Source organism: Taudactylus pleione, unplaced genomic scaffold, assembly GCF_031769625.1.
Source record: "Taudactylus pleione unplaced genomic scaffold, aTauple2 ptg000065l, whole genome shotgun sequence".
In the NCBI taxonomy this organism is placed as follows: domain Eukaryota; kingdom Metazoa; phylum Chordata; class Amphibia; order Anura; family Myobatrachidae; genus Taudactylus; species Taudactylus pleione.
The window spans coordinates 11,387,984-11,400,402 of record NW_028284467.1 but is presented as its reverse complement, the minus strand read 5'-3'; the positions used below and the strand labels follow the sequence as shown (position 1 = coordinate 11,400,402).

The following is a 12,419-nucleotide window of genomic DNA, read 5'->3' as shown; positions in this document are numbered from 1 at the left end:
TGAAGTAGAAAATATGAGATATGGTAAGAACTTACCTTTGTTATCTCTATTTCTACGAAGTCCATAGGGTTCCACAGGACTCCCGCCCTGTTGCACCTGTACTGCAGATTGGCTTTGTTCTGGTCACTGGTTTTTCAGTCTCCGTCTGGTGAGAATGTGATTCTTGTGTGTTCCAGACTTTCTTCTCTCTTTCTTCTTCTCCTCCGGCCTATGGCTTGTTACGTAACTGATTTGCCTTGGCTCGGGGGCAGGGTATAGGAGAGGGACCCCAGTGCATTCTTGGAGGCTGAAAAATTAACTCTGAGGTGCCCGATGTCTGCCGCCATTGCCCCAAGGTATCCTGTGGAATTCTACGAACTTCGTAGAATTAGATATAACAAGGGTAAGTTCTTACTATATCTCATATATTTTTTATTTACTATAATAAAAATATTGATTTTTTTTTGTGTCCTTGTATATTATTTGAATAAAACATTTTATGTGCAAACCAGACTTTTAGACTGGAACATTACCAAGTGGACTAGCGAAATTATATAGTTTTTTCTTCTATTTTGGATCTTTGACATTGCCTAAAAATGTTTAAATCACTTGTACTCTGAGTGGTGTGTACTGCATATGTAGTGTGTGGTGGTAGGCAGGGGTTAAAATGAGCCGGCACAGGCCAAAACTGTATTGCATCTGTTGTATTTGGTTCCACCTTCACCAGCTCACCTTTTAGTGTGTGTGTGTGTGTGTGTGTGATGTTCCTTTTAGACAGTATGGGGTTTAGACCCTTTTGTAAATTGCAGCTCCAGGACCATGTGGACCTTAATCTGGCACTGGGCGGGGGGAAGTTTTATGACGAGAACTGAATTGCAATGTTCTATACTACCGACTGAATTCATTTAAGACAATGTTTTATAATGTAGGCAGAATACATTTATTACTTTAAAGAATATGAAAAGAATGACTTATTCATAAATACACGTTTTACAGAAAAACGTGATGTGATATGCAAAATCGGGAGTCATTTTCGTGTTCAGAAGCCAAAAATCTAGAAGTATCACATAAATTTGTTAAAGCTTTTTCATCGCAGACCTGTGTAGTCGCTCAACTGCGTAAATATCGGCATTGCATACTGTACATCTCCAAATCAGGATCTCAATTGTTGATCAGTTAAGCAGTTGTTGGGACTCTGTCACTGCCTTTATTGTAAGTATAGTTACGTTTTATTTAAGGGACTTTTTTTTTCCCCTGTTTATTAGTATTGAGACAATATGTGTATGTTTGGACTCTCTCAAATGCTATGCCTGCTTTTTTATGAAAAAACTCTCACAGGTGTTGGTATAGGACATTCTGAAAGTGGTTGCTATTAATTTTAAAGTCCGGTAATGTTCATAGACTTTAAATTGAAATAGACGATATGTTTTCAATTTATGTATTCTCCTCTAGATACAGTATTTGATTACTGCAGAAGAATTATATTGTGTGAAAGATGTTGACCCATTAAAAAAATTATGGGTTGGATGCATGACTCATTGCATTTTGAATGTGATGCATCCTGTCACTCATCACAAGCATAATGGCATTTACTAATGCTGTATGCTTGAAGAAAATTACAGAGGACAGCTCTCCCAGTAAGAACTGTCCTTTGCGATTGAAGGATTCCGGGTTTAGGACTGGGAGTTCTTCTAAGCGTTCGTCAAGTAACGCACAGGCCTTGGGGAGTGCTGGTAGGGATCCGATTGGATCCCTCTCAGGGGTAAATGCGAAGCCCGTATGCTTCTATTGGGTAATGCCATCTAAAGATGGTATATCCCACCACATCGAAGCTTTGTAATGTATCACATTTCGGAGCTTGGCACATATGCGGTAAGCAACCAAACCTCAGAAAACTTAATTTTTGGAGGTTTGACTGCAAAATATACTTTGTGCGCCGGGCCATTTTTGCTGGTTTTAGTTATAATTCATTGTCAGGTTTTGGTTGACAAAATAAGATGTTTTTGTTCCTAGAGTACTATTAACCTCAATAACATTTCCAGTCATTTCCACCTTGCAGCTCACAATAGTGTTCACCAATATAATCCAAAGGCTGGCTGGCTAAACTAAGCAACAGAGCAGCGGCATAAATACTGTACACAGCAGTCATTTCCATTTAAAAATATTTATTAAATTAGTAATGTGGTTTATCAGCCTTTTTGTTGACCAGTTCTCCAAAATCTCCCCAACCATAAAAACAGCGTTCCGTACCTGCGGGTTGGATACAGTGGTGGGATACAGTGCGGGTTGGATACACCAATGGTGTGCTTACTGTGACAGAGGGTGCTGGCGTTGTGCTCAGTGCGGGGGTGGCAGCAGTGTCCTCAGTGCGGGAGTGTCGGCAGTTCGGGGGTTGCGGCGGTGTCCTTGATGTGGGAGTGCTGGTGGTATCTGAAGTACAGGAGTGCCGGCAGTGTTCTCAGTGCGGTGTTGCTGGCAGTGTCCTCAGTGCGGGGTTGCTGGGGTGCGGCTGTGTCAGCACTGCGGGGGGAGTGCTGGCGGTGTTGGCACTGCGGGTGGCCGTGTCCTCGGTGTGGCTGGGGCAGCCATCTTGCGTCAGTTTGCCCTATTGAAGTCTATGGGGAAGAGCTGATTGGCGTGATAGACGGCGCTCTCAGCCAACCAGTGGTCACACCATTTATTTCAATGGGACTTTTGAAAATAGCGCCCGAGCCAAAACGGCAAGATCCAACAGCGGGATCTCCAGGTTTTGGCTCAGGTAGAGATCCAAGGCAGACTGAGATCCGAGCTGCGGCTTGGATCCTGGAAGTTCGGATTCCAAGGAATCCGTACCGCTCATCTCTAGTGACAAGAGGTTTGCTTTTTTTCTCTCTCGCAAACCCTTGGCCTATGGAACTTTTATCAATTATTGCAGAATAAAATATTGTCCATAAAATCACTATTGTGTTTATAAGCAGTTCCCATGTGATGTATAGAACATTTATATAACTTCCCCTCTAATTCTATTTTGGAAGAATTAAATGTGATGCTTGGATTCATGTCACCGGTAAAGATACAAATGTGTCCACATAAATCTATATAGATTTTGCAGTCGCACAGGATATATGTCTTCCAAATTTGGGGACAACAATAGCCCCTTAAAATAATAATGTAGTCAAGGGGGTGCTACCATAGACATGAAATTGAAATTACAACAAGAGAAGAGGAAGAGGAAATGTCTTCGAATGGTCAGTGGACCTCAGTGCACCATTCGAAGACATTTCCTCTTCCTCTTCTCTTGTTGTAATTCCACATAAATCTAGCCTGAACACACCATGTGGCGCAAGATGACTGGCGTGAGTGAGCCGCCAGGTCCCGTGTGTCTACACACACACACAAAATATATATAATATATTTTATGAAGATAGTAGTTCTTGGATCGCGCACAGTGTATTATCCTGAATGTGGTGTTAAAGTGCAGGTGTCATACATATGAATGGTCAATCAACCACTTGAATCCTTCAAATGAGAGAAGGCAGCAGTCCCTTCCGTGTGTCTGTATGGCAGTCAGACGAAATAGTAATCTGGAAAATGGGGTGGAAAGGACAAGCGCCAAATAGTGTGATAAATTAAAAATAAATGTGCCCGTGCTCAAATAATAATGTGTTTACCAAAGAAAAATTCTTTAAGGCTTATCTGTAAATCCTGTCGGTGGATGAAATAAACAAGGCTGGGCCCGGGTTACTGGTGCCAAATAGGACCTTGATGAGAAGAGGCTCTTGGCAGAGCCAGATGGAAAAGAGAAATAATATAGTGTAGTACTTCCAATATAGTGAACCTCGTAATAATGGTTATGCGTACCCGATCAATTCTTGTATGAGTGTATATAGTAATATCCTTAGTAGCTTATCCAGATTTCTTTTTTCTTTTTCAGCCCCAGAAGTACCCACATAAAGTGGTGATGGTCTTCAAATAAAATAAATACCCATCATCAGCAGTGGTGTACTTAAAACAGGGGGGCTTTATTGCATATATAGGGTAATAGACAAAATATGGGACAAGTTAACACAAAGATTAAAAGAAAAAATGCTTATCTGTGAGGTGGTATCAAATCTGTCTGAGAGAGGCATGGCAATCCCCAACGCGTTTCGTCCTTTGGACTTCCTCAGGGGTGACCAAAGGACGAAACGTGTTGGGCATATATATCACGATACAATCGATGTTGCTATCCCTATAGATTTAGTATATATTCTGAGTTTTTGTGTGAATTTACAGCAGTTTTCTCTTGTATAGTTTCATATATGATAGATTGGCATGTTGTAATAACAGCCCAAACTTTGAGAATTTTTAAACTGGTTTATGCACGTAATGATGTCCCACCCTGCCTATTTTGTCAGTATCGGGACCCACAATTTCTGAAGGCAGCCCTGAGCGGGCACAATGGCTTTCAGAAAATAGATAGAAACAGCATCTGCTGTCAGGGTACCCCCACGTCTGTAGAAAATGGAGGGGGGTTTAACCCCCTATTGTTCCTCAGCACACTGAATTATACTTGCAACAATAATATGTGAACACTATATGGTAATAGAACTTCAGACATATTGCATACCTCCCAACTGTCCTGCATCCAGCGGGACAGTCCGATTTTTCTGGGACTGTCCCGCTGTCCCACCCGCGGGCCGCAGTGTCCCGCCGTGGGGGGGAAGTTGGGGAGAGCACAAACCGCTGCTCTGCATAGCAGAAGAAGATCAGATGCCATGCGCATGGCATCTGTTCTTTTGTGCACAGGCTGCCCAGCATCTCGGAGGGTGCTGGGCACGCCCCCAAAGTGACGAAAACGGGAGAAACCAAGAGGCCCCACCCCATTTTCAGTAGGATCAGCCCGTTTTGTGGAAGCCACGTCCCCTTTTTGGACCTGTCCCTCTTTCTGCTTGTCAAATGTTGGGAGGTATGATATTGGTTGCATGCATTTGCAATACATGGGAAGCTGCTAGGCCACGTCACGGCTTCTCTGTCACTAGCAGTCGCTAACACTAAGGGGTTCACGTCCGGGGCGCAGAGCACCCCAAAAACGTTCAGCCCAGGACCCCCCCAGGGCATCACACGAAAATGGAAAAAGAGTGAAAAGAGTGCAGTGCAAAGTACAGATGTGTGCGAGTAGTTAATAAGTGTTGAAAAATAGGCAAAAATATATGTGAAAAAATTACATGAATAAAAAAACAAACCTCAAAGGTGATGTTAAAAGTAACTATGTGTATTAAGTGATGATGCCCTGAGGAGGCCCAGCCAGAGTAGTCTCGGGGGCCCTACGCCCAAACCGCTCACCCCACATGTAATATATAACATATATACGTCTGTCTGCCCTGTTGCTACTGCAGCGCAGGACCGTAGAACACAGGGACCACCAATGAGAGTGCTGCTGAGGAAATGCCTGTGGAGCAAAGAACTAGAGAGCCAATGTAAGTAGGTGTGGAGACTCCCTGTTCACATGGGGAGCTCCCAGAACACTGGACGGCTGTTTTCACCAATAGCTTGATCACACTTGGAGTGTTGAGTCATGCTGCTGATCAGAGAACTATCTGAATCCTGGGGTGGATAGCAGAAGAGAATGAACCATTGGTCTTTGTGGCGAGGGTATGGAAATACATTCAGTGATACATTGCCACTGTGAGTGGGCGTCTGAACGATGTAACCTAAAGATAAATTAATGTCCTCTGGGCAGTAGAGATCACAGTGGAGTTAGTTGTACTTAATGTATAAAACTGCTTGGTAAACACCAAAACTAGCATATCATGACATCAGGATTTTTTTCCAACTACAGGAACTGGATGTGTCAAAATAATTACACTCCTTTTTAATACACCTTTTGAGTTTGCTAGAGGAAACTTTTGAGGCCAAGAGACCTTATGTTTTGACAACTGGAGCTTGACCATCTTTGTTTTTGAATGGTCACTATTGAGATGCTGTGATGGGACCTTAAGAGAGTGACACATAAAAACTCCAAGCTAAATGCTGTTCTACAAGCTACGGAGTCATTCCATTTATCGCTTTTTCACACTTGGTTTGATTTGATGTGGTTTACTTGTCATAGGATGACCGTTTTCCAATGGTAGCAAGTCTTATGTTACACACACACACACATATATGTTATGACGATAGAGTCAGGAACGGCGCATTTAATTCAAAAGGGAATTGGGCGGTTTCACGTCATACCTGTAAGGTGGCGATCATCTATTTCAGAGTTTGTCATGTAAAACATATAATGGGATTTGATGCTGTTATATGAAGGAATGGCTTCTAATTTCATGTTTATATTTCATTGTTAAACAGGTGAGTGTTTCCATGGCTGGCTGGAGCCTCTCTTGTTCAGAATTGCAGAAGACCACACAGCTGTTGTGAGCCCAGATATTACAACAATTGACCTTAACAGTTTTGAGTTTTCCAAACCAGTGCAGTATGGCAAGCACCACAGTCGTGGCAACTTTGACTGGAGCTTGACATTCGGTTGGGAAACTATCCCAGCCCATGAGAAAGAGAGGAGAAAGGATGAAACCTACCCCATCAAGTAAGTGTTTATATAAGACAGTCACTTTACAAGAAGCTTGCTGATAGAGCAGTTCGGGGCCTATTTAACACACTGCAATTTCTTCTCATTAAGTAATATCGGTTTGTTGCTGCCATTTGCTATTTGACGAAATATATATATATATATATATATATATATATATTTATATATATATATATATATATACACTTTACAGATGTGTCCTCAGACATCTAGCCTCCTTGCACGTTAAATAGCCCTTTCAATCGTGCCATGCCGTGGAGTGACTCTTTAGTGCCGCGCGTCTTTTTGTGCGACTTTTTACTTTCAAATGCATCTTATTCCCAGTGATGCGAATAGCTAGCTTCTGCTGATTATAATGATTTGCAGCATGCCTATGTTCTCTATGCTTCTGTGGATGTATCTGCATGCGAAACGCTATGTTAGTGTTACAGCTGCTAATACTGTAACATAGCATTTCACATGTAGATACACCCACAGAGAACATAGTCATGCTGCATATCATTTTAATCAGCAGAAGCTGCTTGTGCTAGCTATTCGCATCACTGTGTGAATAAGATGCATTTGAAGGTAAAAGGTCACACAACAGATGCTCTGCACTACCGAGGAACACAGAGCTCCCGCGTTATGTGCGGCGCGACTTGTAGCGCATGGAGGATAGATGTACAGTATGTAGACACATCTGTATGATCAGCTTGTAAATAGGCACAAACCTCTGTAATTCAGTTTCCCAAAATCCTCCATTACAGTACATGTTTTAAGGATATTCATTCTCGAGTCCAGATGGTCAAATCAAATTGAGGTACAAATTAGGGCACCTGTGCTCAAGCATGGATGGCCTTAAAACCTACACTGGAATGTTTGGGGACCTCTGCTATAGTTAATGGCCTAGGTGCACAGCAAAAACACAACAAAGGAAGTGTTTTATATAGACAAAGAGAAGAATGCACTGAAATTAGACTTGATAAGTACTTCTCTTAAAGTGAAGTGAAGCCTCAGCAGCGACCATTCTGAGAATCTAACTTCTTTTTCAAGCTTGAGAAGGGAGTCTGAGTCTCCGAAATGCTGCTGCTGAGCCTTCACTTCACTTCACATTATTTAAGAAGTTATTATCAAGTCCCATTTGATTCTCCGCTTCTTTCTGTATATATGTATCGATAAAATATATAATTAAAAAATGGGTGGCACTCAAAGGCTTGGAAGACTTGGTAAAAGTTCAACACTGTCACAAACTCCTGCATTTCTGCTTTATTAAAAAGCCATTTTCGTTATACCTGAAGACAGCTGTTTAATAAAGCGGAAGAATTTGTAAAAATACAACACGGTCACAGACTCCAGCGTTTCGGCTTTATTAAACAGCTGTCTTCCGGTATAACGAAAATGGCTTTTTAATAAATCAGAAATGCAGGAGTCTGTGACCGTGTTGTATTTTTACTAATTCTTCCAAGTCGCGGAGTGCCACCCATTTTTGCAGTGATCAAGTATCTGTTTTAGCCTGTAGGCAGCCTGGCAAGTTTTCTGCAGTGCATAACAGGAGTTCCCTATCTAATCTATCTATCTTTTCTCGAAGGCTGTGAGATGAATAGAAATTCTAAGAACTTATCGAAGACTTTAGATATCTGAGCCAATAGCTTCATTGTGTTGAGATATTTTGTGTGCATGATAAATCTGTTCATAAAGTTGGCCAAACAAAAGGGATTATCAAACTGGACAGATCCAAGTGGCTGGCTTCAGGCTGAATGGCCAGACCACATAGACCTCCATTTGACAATGAGCATCTGGGTAGTGGGGAGTAATGGCTTTAAGTACAGTTAACAGGATGGTTAATTTATTCATCCAAGTCAGTGGGGCACTTTTGCAAGGGTCTGTTATGGCGACATGGTTATAATGGCATCATTGTGCATGTCGGCATATAGACATACTGTATCTGTTTCTAATGTTAGAGCTCTAACACTAACAGCAGCCTAAACCTAACTGCAACTTAACCCTAAACCTGTAATATCGACATTGTGGCTGTCGATATTCACACTGTTGACATAATCACATTTATTTTGTGCGCACCATCCTGAGGGTAGGAAAAATCCTTATTTTAAGGTAAAAATTCCGGGAAACAGTGCAATACCCCTTGGACAGCCCCCTAATGACTAATTAGTAATTTAGACGTTTTCAATTAGCTGAATTGGCCCAATAATTACATGTAATTTTTTGGGGTGTTAAAAAAAAGGCCTCAAATTACTCTAAAATCCAACTTTTTTGTTAGTTTAGGAACCCCAAATTTAATTGGAATGGGATTGTTTTGCCGGCGGCTGTACAGTGGCTGGCCGAAGGGAGGAAATTCCGGAGGGAAGTATAGCGAACCCTCTCCTCCCTGTCCCCCCAAAACAAGCCCCCCAACCCTAACCTCCCCCATTAGTGCCTAAACCTAACCCTCACAGGGGGGGGGGTGCCTAACCATAACTTTCCCCAGGGGGTGGCTAATACTAAATCCCCCCAGGGTGCCCTAAACCTAACCCTCCCACCCCCCGCGGCTAAGAGGACGGGTGCCCGTACTTAACTCATTTGGGCCTGCGTCGATCTGCATTTCAGCGTCAGGATTATGACAGGTGTCTGTATCTTGACGCCTGTCATAAATCCCTAGCCAGCATTCCAGCGTCGGGATTGTGACCGGCGGCCGCATAACTACATCCCATTTAATTAAAGTATTTTCTAAATTAAAAAATAATTGCTTTTTATTTATTTATTTTTTATTATTTTTTTAGTTTATTGAAAAAAAAATAAAGTGTAGAGCCTCAAATTAACATAAAATCACCTTCTTTTTTTTTTTTTTGCATTTATTTTGTTTAATTAGTTTGAGATTAAACTAAAGAAGTTTGCTCTTTTATAATTTATTTTTTCTAAAATGCACAAATCGGCCATTTGCCACGGTTTAAAAATGTCCACTACTTTTCCTTATGGCCATTTACAGCCTTCTATATGGTCCTGCTAACAAAGTTGTCACTTTTTTGGGGGTCCAATATGGTTTCCCCAGTTTTTAATGCCCTTCTCCCAAATCACATGCTATAGAAAATGTGCACACCCTCGCTGCAAGTAAGCATTCGTAATCAGATCTTGCGTTTCTTGGGAGCGTGCACTTGCGTGATGATTGTGAGTTTCTTAAAGCAAACTTGCACCTAATTGGATCGCCCCCTGACTGTATCAACATTCTGAATGCTGACATGACTACATTCCGTTTTGCAGACATAAGGCACTTGGATAAAACAATACACACACAAAGTCGGACTGAGGCATCGGATCCATGCTTAAAGGGTGTGGTCATCCACCAGATCCATCACAGTTGCTTGGCTAACCATTAGGCAAGTCTTAGTTTCTATAGAAGCAAACCAATCAGTTTTTCAGTGGTCCGGCTCCACAAAGTAACTGAACCTCTAATAGAGTAAAAATTTACAATTCAGAGTACAGTCTGGGACATGACACCTAGAGGAGGGTGTTGGCCCCCAGACAGCGGGGCCCACTTGGGATTTCCCCTGTACCCAACTGTGTGTGTGTTTATCAATCTATTGCATTTATAATGAAATACATACATTACTGGCTAAAACACATGATCGTTTCCCTCTCTGCATCATAACTATAAAAGTGATGAGTGTAATTGCAGGTTTTATTAATGTCTTTATCTAGCTCTACCCAGCTGGCAGATTACAGCCACACCCTTATCTGCTCCAATACGGGGTCTAATAGGAGGGTTACTTGAGCACTTACAGTACATCTAGTGTATATAAATAACTGTTGATAAATAATATTTGGTATCATATTTAATACAAACAAATGATGTAACATTTGTGATCACCATCCTGCCCATATTTCTTAGAAAAACAAGATATTCCAATTGGCTGGTTTCTATTTAAAATACATCAAATACACCCATATGTGCTGATTACCTATCAGTCTATTAAAGCTTATGGCCAGTGAGTATCTGGCTAGTAAGCCATTTTTTTGCATTTACCACGCAACTAAAGAGGCCCCTTTTTATCCTAGAAATGTCATTATTTAAAAGCTTTTATACAGCCCTTGATAATTTAATTTTTTTTTTTTATTATTTAAAGTTGGTAGTTCTATTAAACAAGGATATGTACACATGCCTATTTCTAAGGCTATGTACTTACTGTACAAATGGATGTGTGTGTGTGTGTGTGAAACCTATAGATTAATGTAAATTAAATAATATTATTTACTTTATTGCATGGTGTCTGTGTCTGCAGCGCTTCTCCATCTCCAGTGGACTGCATACCTGCTTGCACCAGCCAGGGCTGAATGCTCTGTGCACAGCGCCAATAAGTTCTCCCCCCTACACCAGTTACAGGTGTAAGCGCTGGTTATACATTGAACATCAAATGAGTTAGTGTCACCTGCTGCTTCCTTAACACAACTGGGTAACTGACCATGGCCAATGTACGGGCACTGCATGGGAGGCAGTAACCTGTCCATTTTTGTGGTTATATTAGTTAGGGCAGTGCCATGATGTATGAACAGAAATTTAAATCAGAGTGGAGCCAAAGGCTCCGGGTACTCCGGTTTCCTCCCACACTCCAAAAATATACTGGTAGGTTAATTGGCTCCGAACACAAATTAACCCTAGTGTGTATGTGTGTGCGCATGTGATAGGGATCATAGAGTGTAAGCTCCACTGGGGCAGGGACTGATGTGAATGGTAAGATATTCTCTGTAAAGCGCTGCGGAATATGTGTGCGCTATATAAATAACTGGTAATAAATAAATAAAGGCTGAGCATTGTATACTGGAATAGAGACCTTAATACCATACTTACTGTGTGAAACAAAGTTCATAGCTAAAATTTGTCTTAATTGTTGTAACAACTAGGTAACTGAAGGTGTTTTATACTCTTTAGTGTTTTATAGGTGTCATATATTGCTGTGCCCCTGAAGGTATTCTACTATTAGACATCTTTAGGCATCGGGATCTGGAGGGCACCACTGAGTCAACCTATCACAAAATGAATGGTGTTTCTGAAAGAGACATCTTGTTGGTTTAATAACCAGCGGTAGTTGTGGAACTTAAGAGATGCTGCCTCTGAATCTTTACCTGAGGGACTGGGAATTGGCGTAACTTGCTGTTTAGGCTTGCACACAACTCCGTCCTTCCACCTAATGTGACCAAAGAGAGTCTATTTGCTTTTGCTGATGGTAGAGTTTGAAAGTTTGTTCGGTGCACCGTTTTGTGTAGGAGGCTGATTATGATATTGTGCTAGTCTGAATTGTTGCTTTATTTTCCTAGTTTTACACCATTGGTCTTCCAACCGTCTCTGTACTTTTATGACCACTTTATCTTGTCACCGGCAATCAGTCGGTGCTGCCTAACCTCAGGGCTGGTGCAAGGTTTCTTGGCACCCATAGCTTCAGCCTAGCGCCCCTCCCAATCCCTCCCCCTTTCCCCATCCACACTCCCAGTACCCCCTCTTTGGCAGTAAGGGTCCATGGTGCACATGTCTGCACTGCTGATTTTCTGCATGCTCATTTTCTGAGCATACCTAGGGTAAATTCACACAATTGATGCTAAACAGGTGTACGTTCAGCACCGCATCAGCAGCATAGTTAATACTAAATATTAGATTGATGATGAAGTTATGATCCAATATTCAATGCAACTTCTGTAATAATACTATTCCACATCATGTGTGACTGCCCCAGAAAGTATCTGACTGTAGTTTGGGTTGAATATACCACTAATTTTTGAAAGTACACAGGTGACCTGAGGTATTTATAAAGAGGGCTGCGAGAAGGAAGAGGACGAACATTGCTGCCGGTCTGCAATGCTGAACCAGCCAGGCATGTTATACATGAATAGAAGAACAGGGGAAAAGCACAGGTGCAGCAACTGTATA

General features: G+C 41.7%; 1 protein-coding gene across 3 annotated transcripts in view; it reads left to right on the top strand.

Moving 5' to 3' along the window:
• The window catches only part of GALNT6 (polypeptide N-acetylgalactosaminyltransferase 6), an 82,286-nt gene that overhangs the window by 37,014 nt on the left and 32,853 nt on the right, over nucleotides 1-12,419 (top strand). For all 3 annotated transcript variants that reach the window (XM_088466354.1, XM_088466346.1, XM_088466359.1), the window contains exon 5: nucleotides 6,289-6,523. In XM_088466354.1, the coding sequence (XP_088322480.1) occupies nucleotides 6,289-6,523 (235 nt within the window). The remainder of the gene's footprint in view (nucleotides 1-6,288; nucleotides 6,524-12,419) is intronic.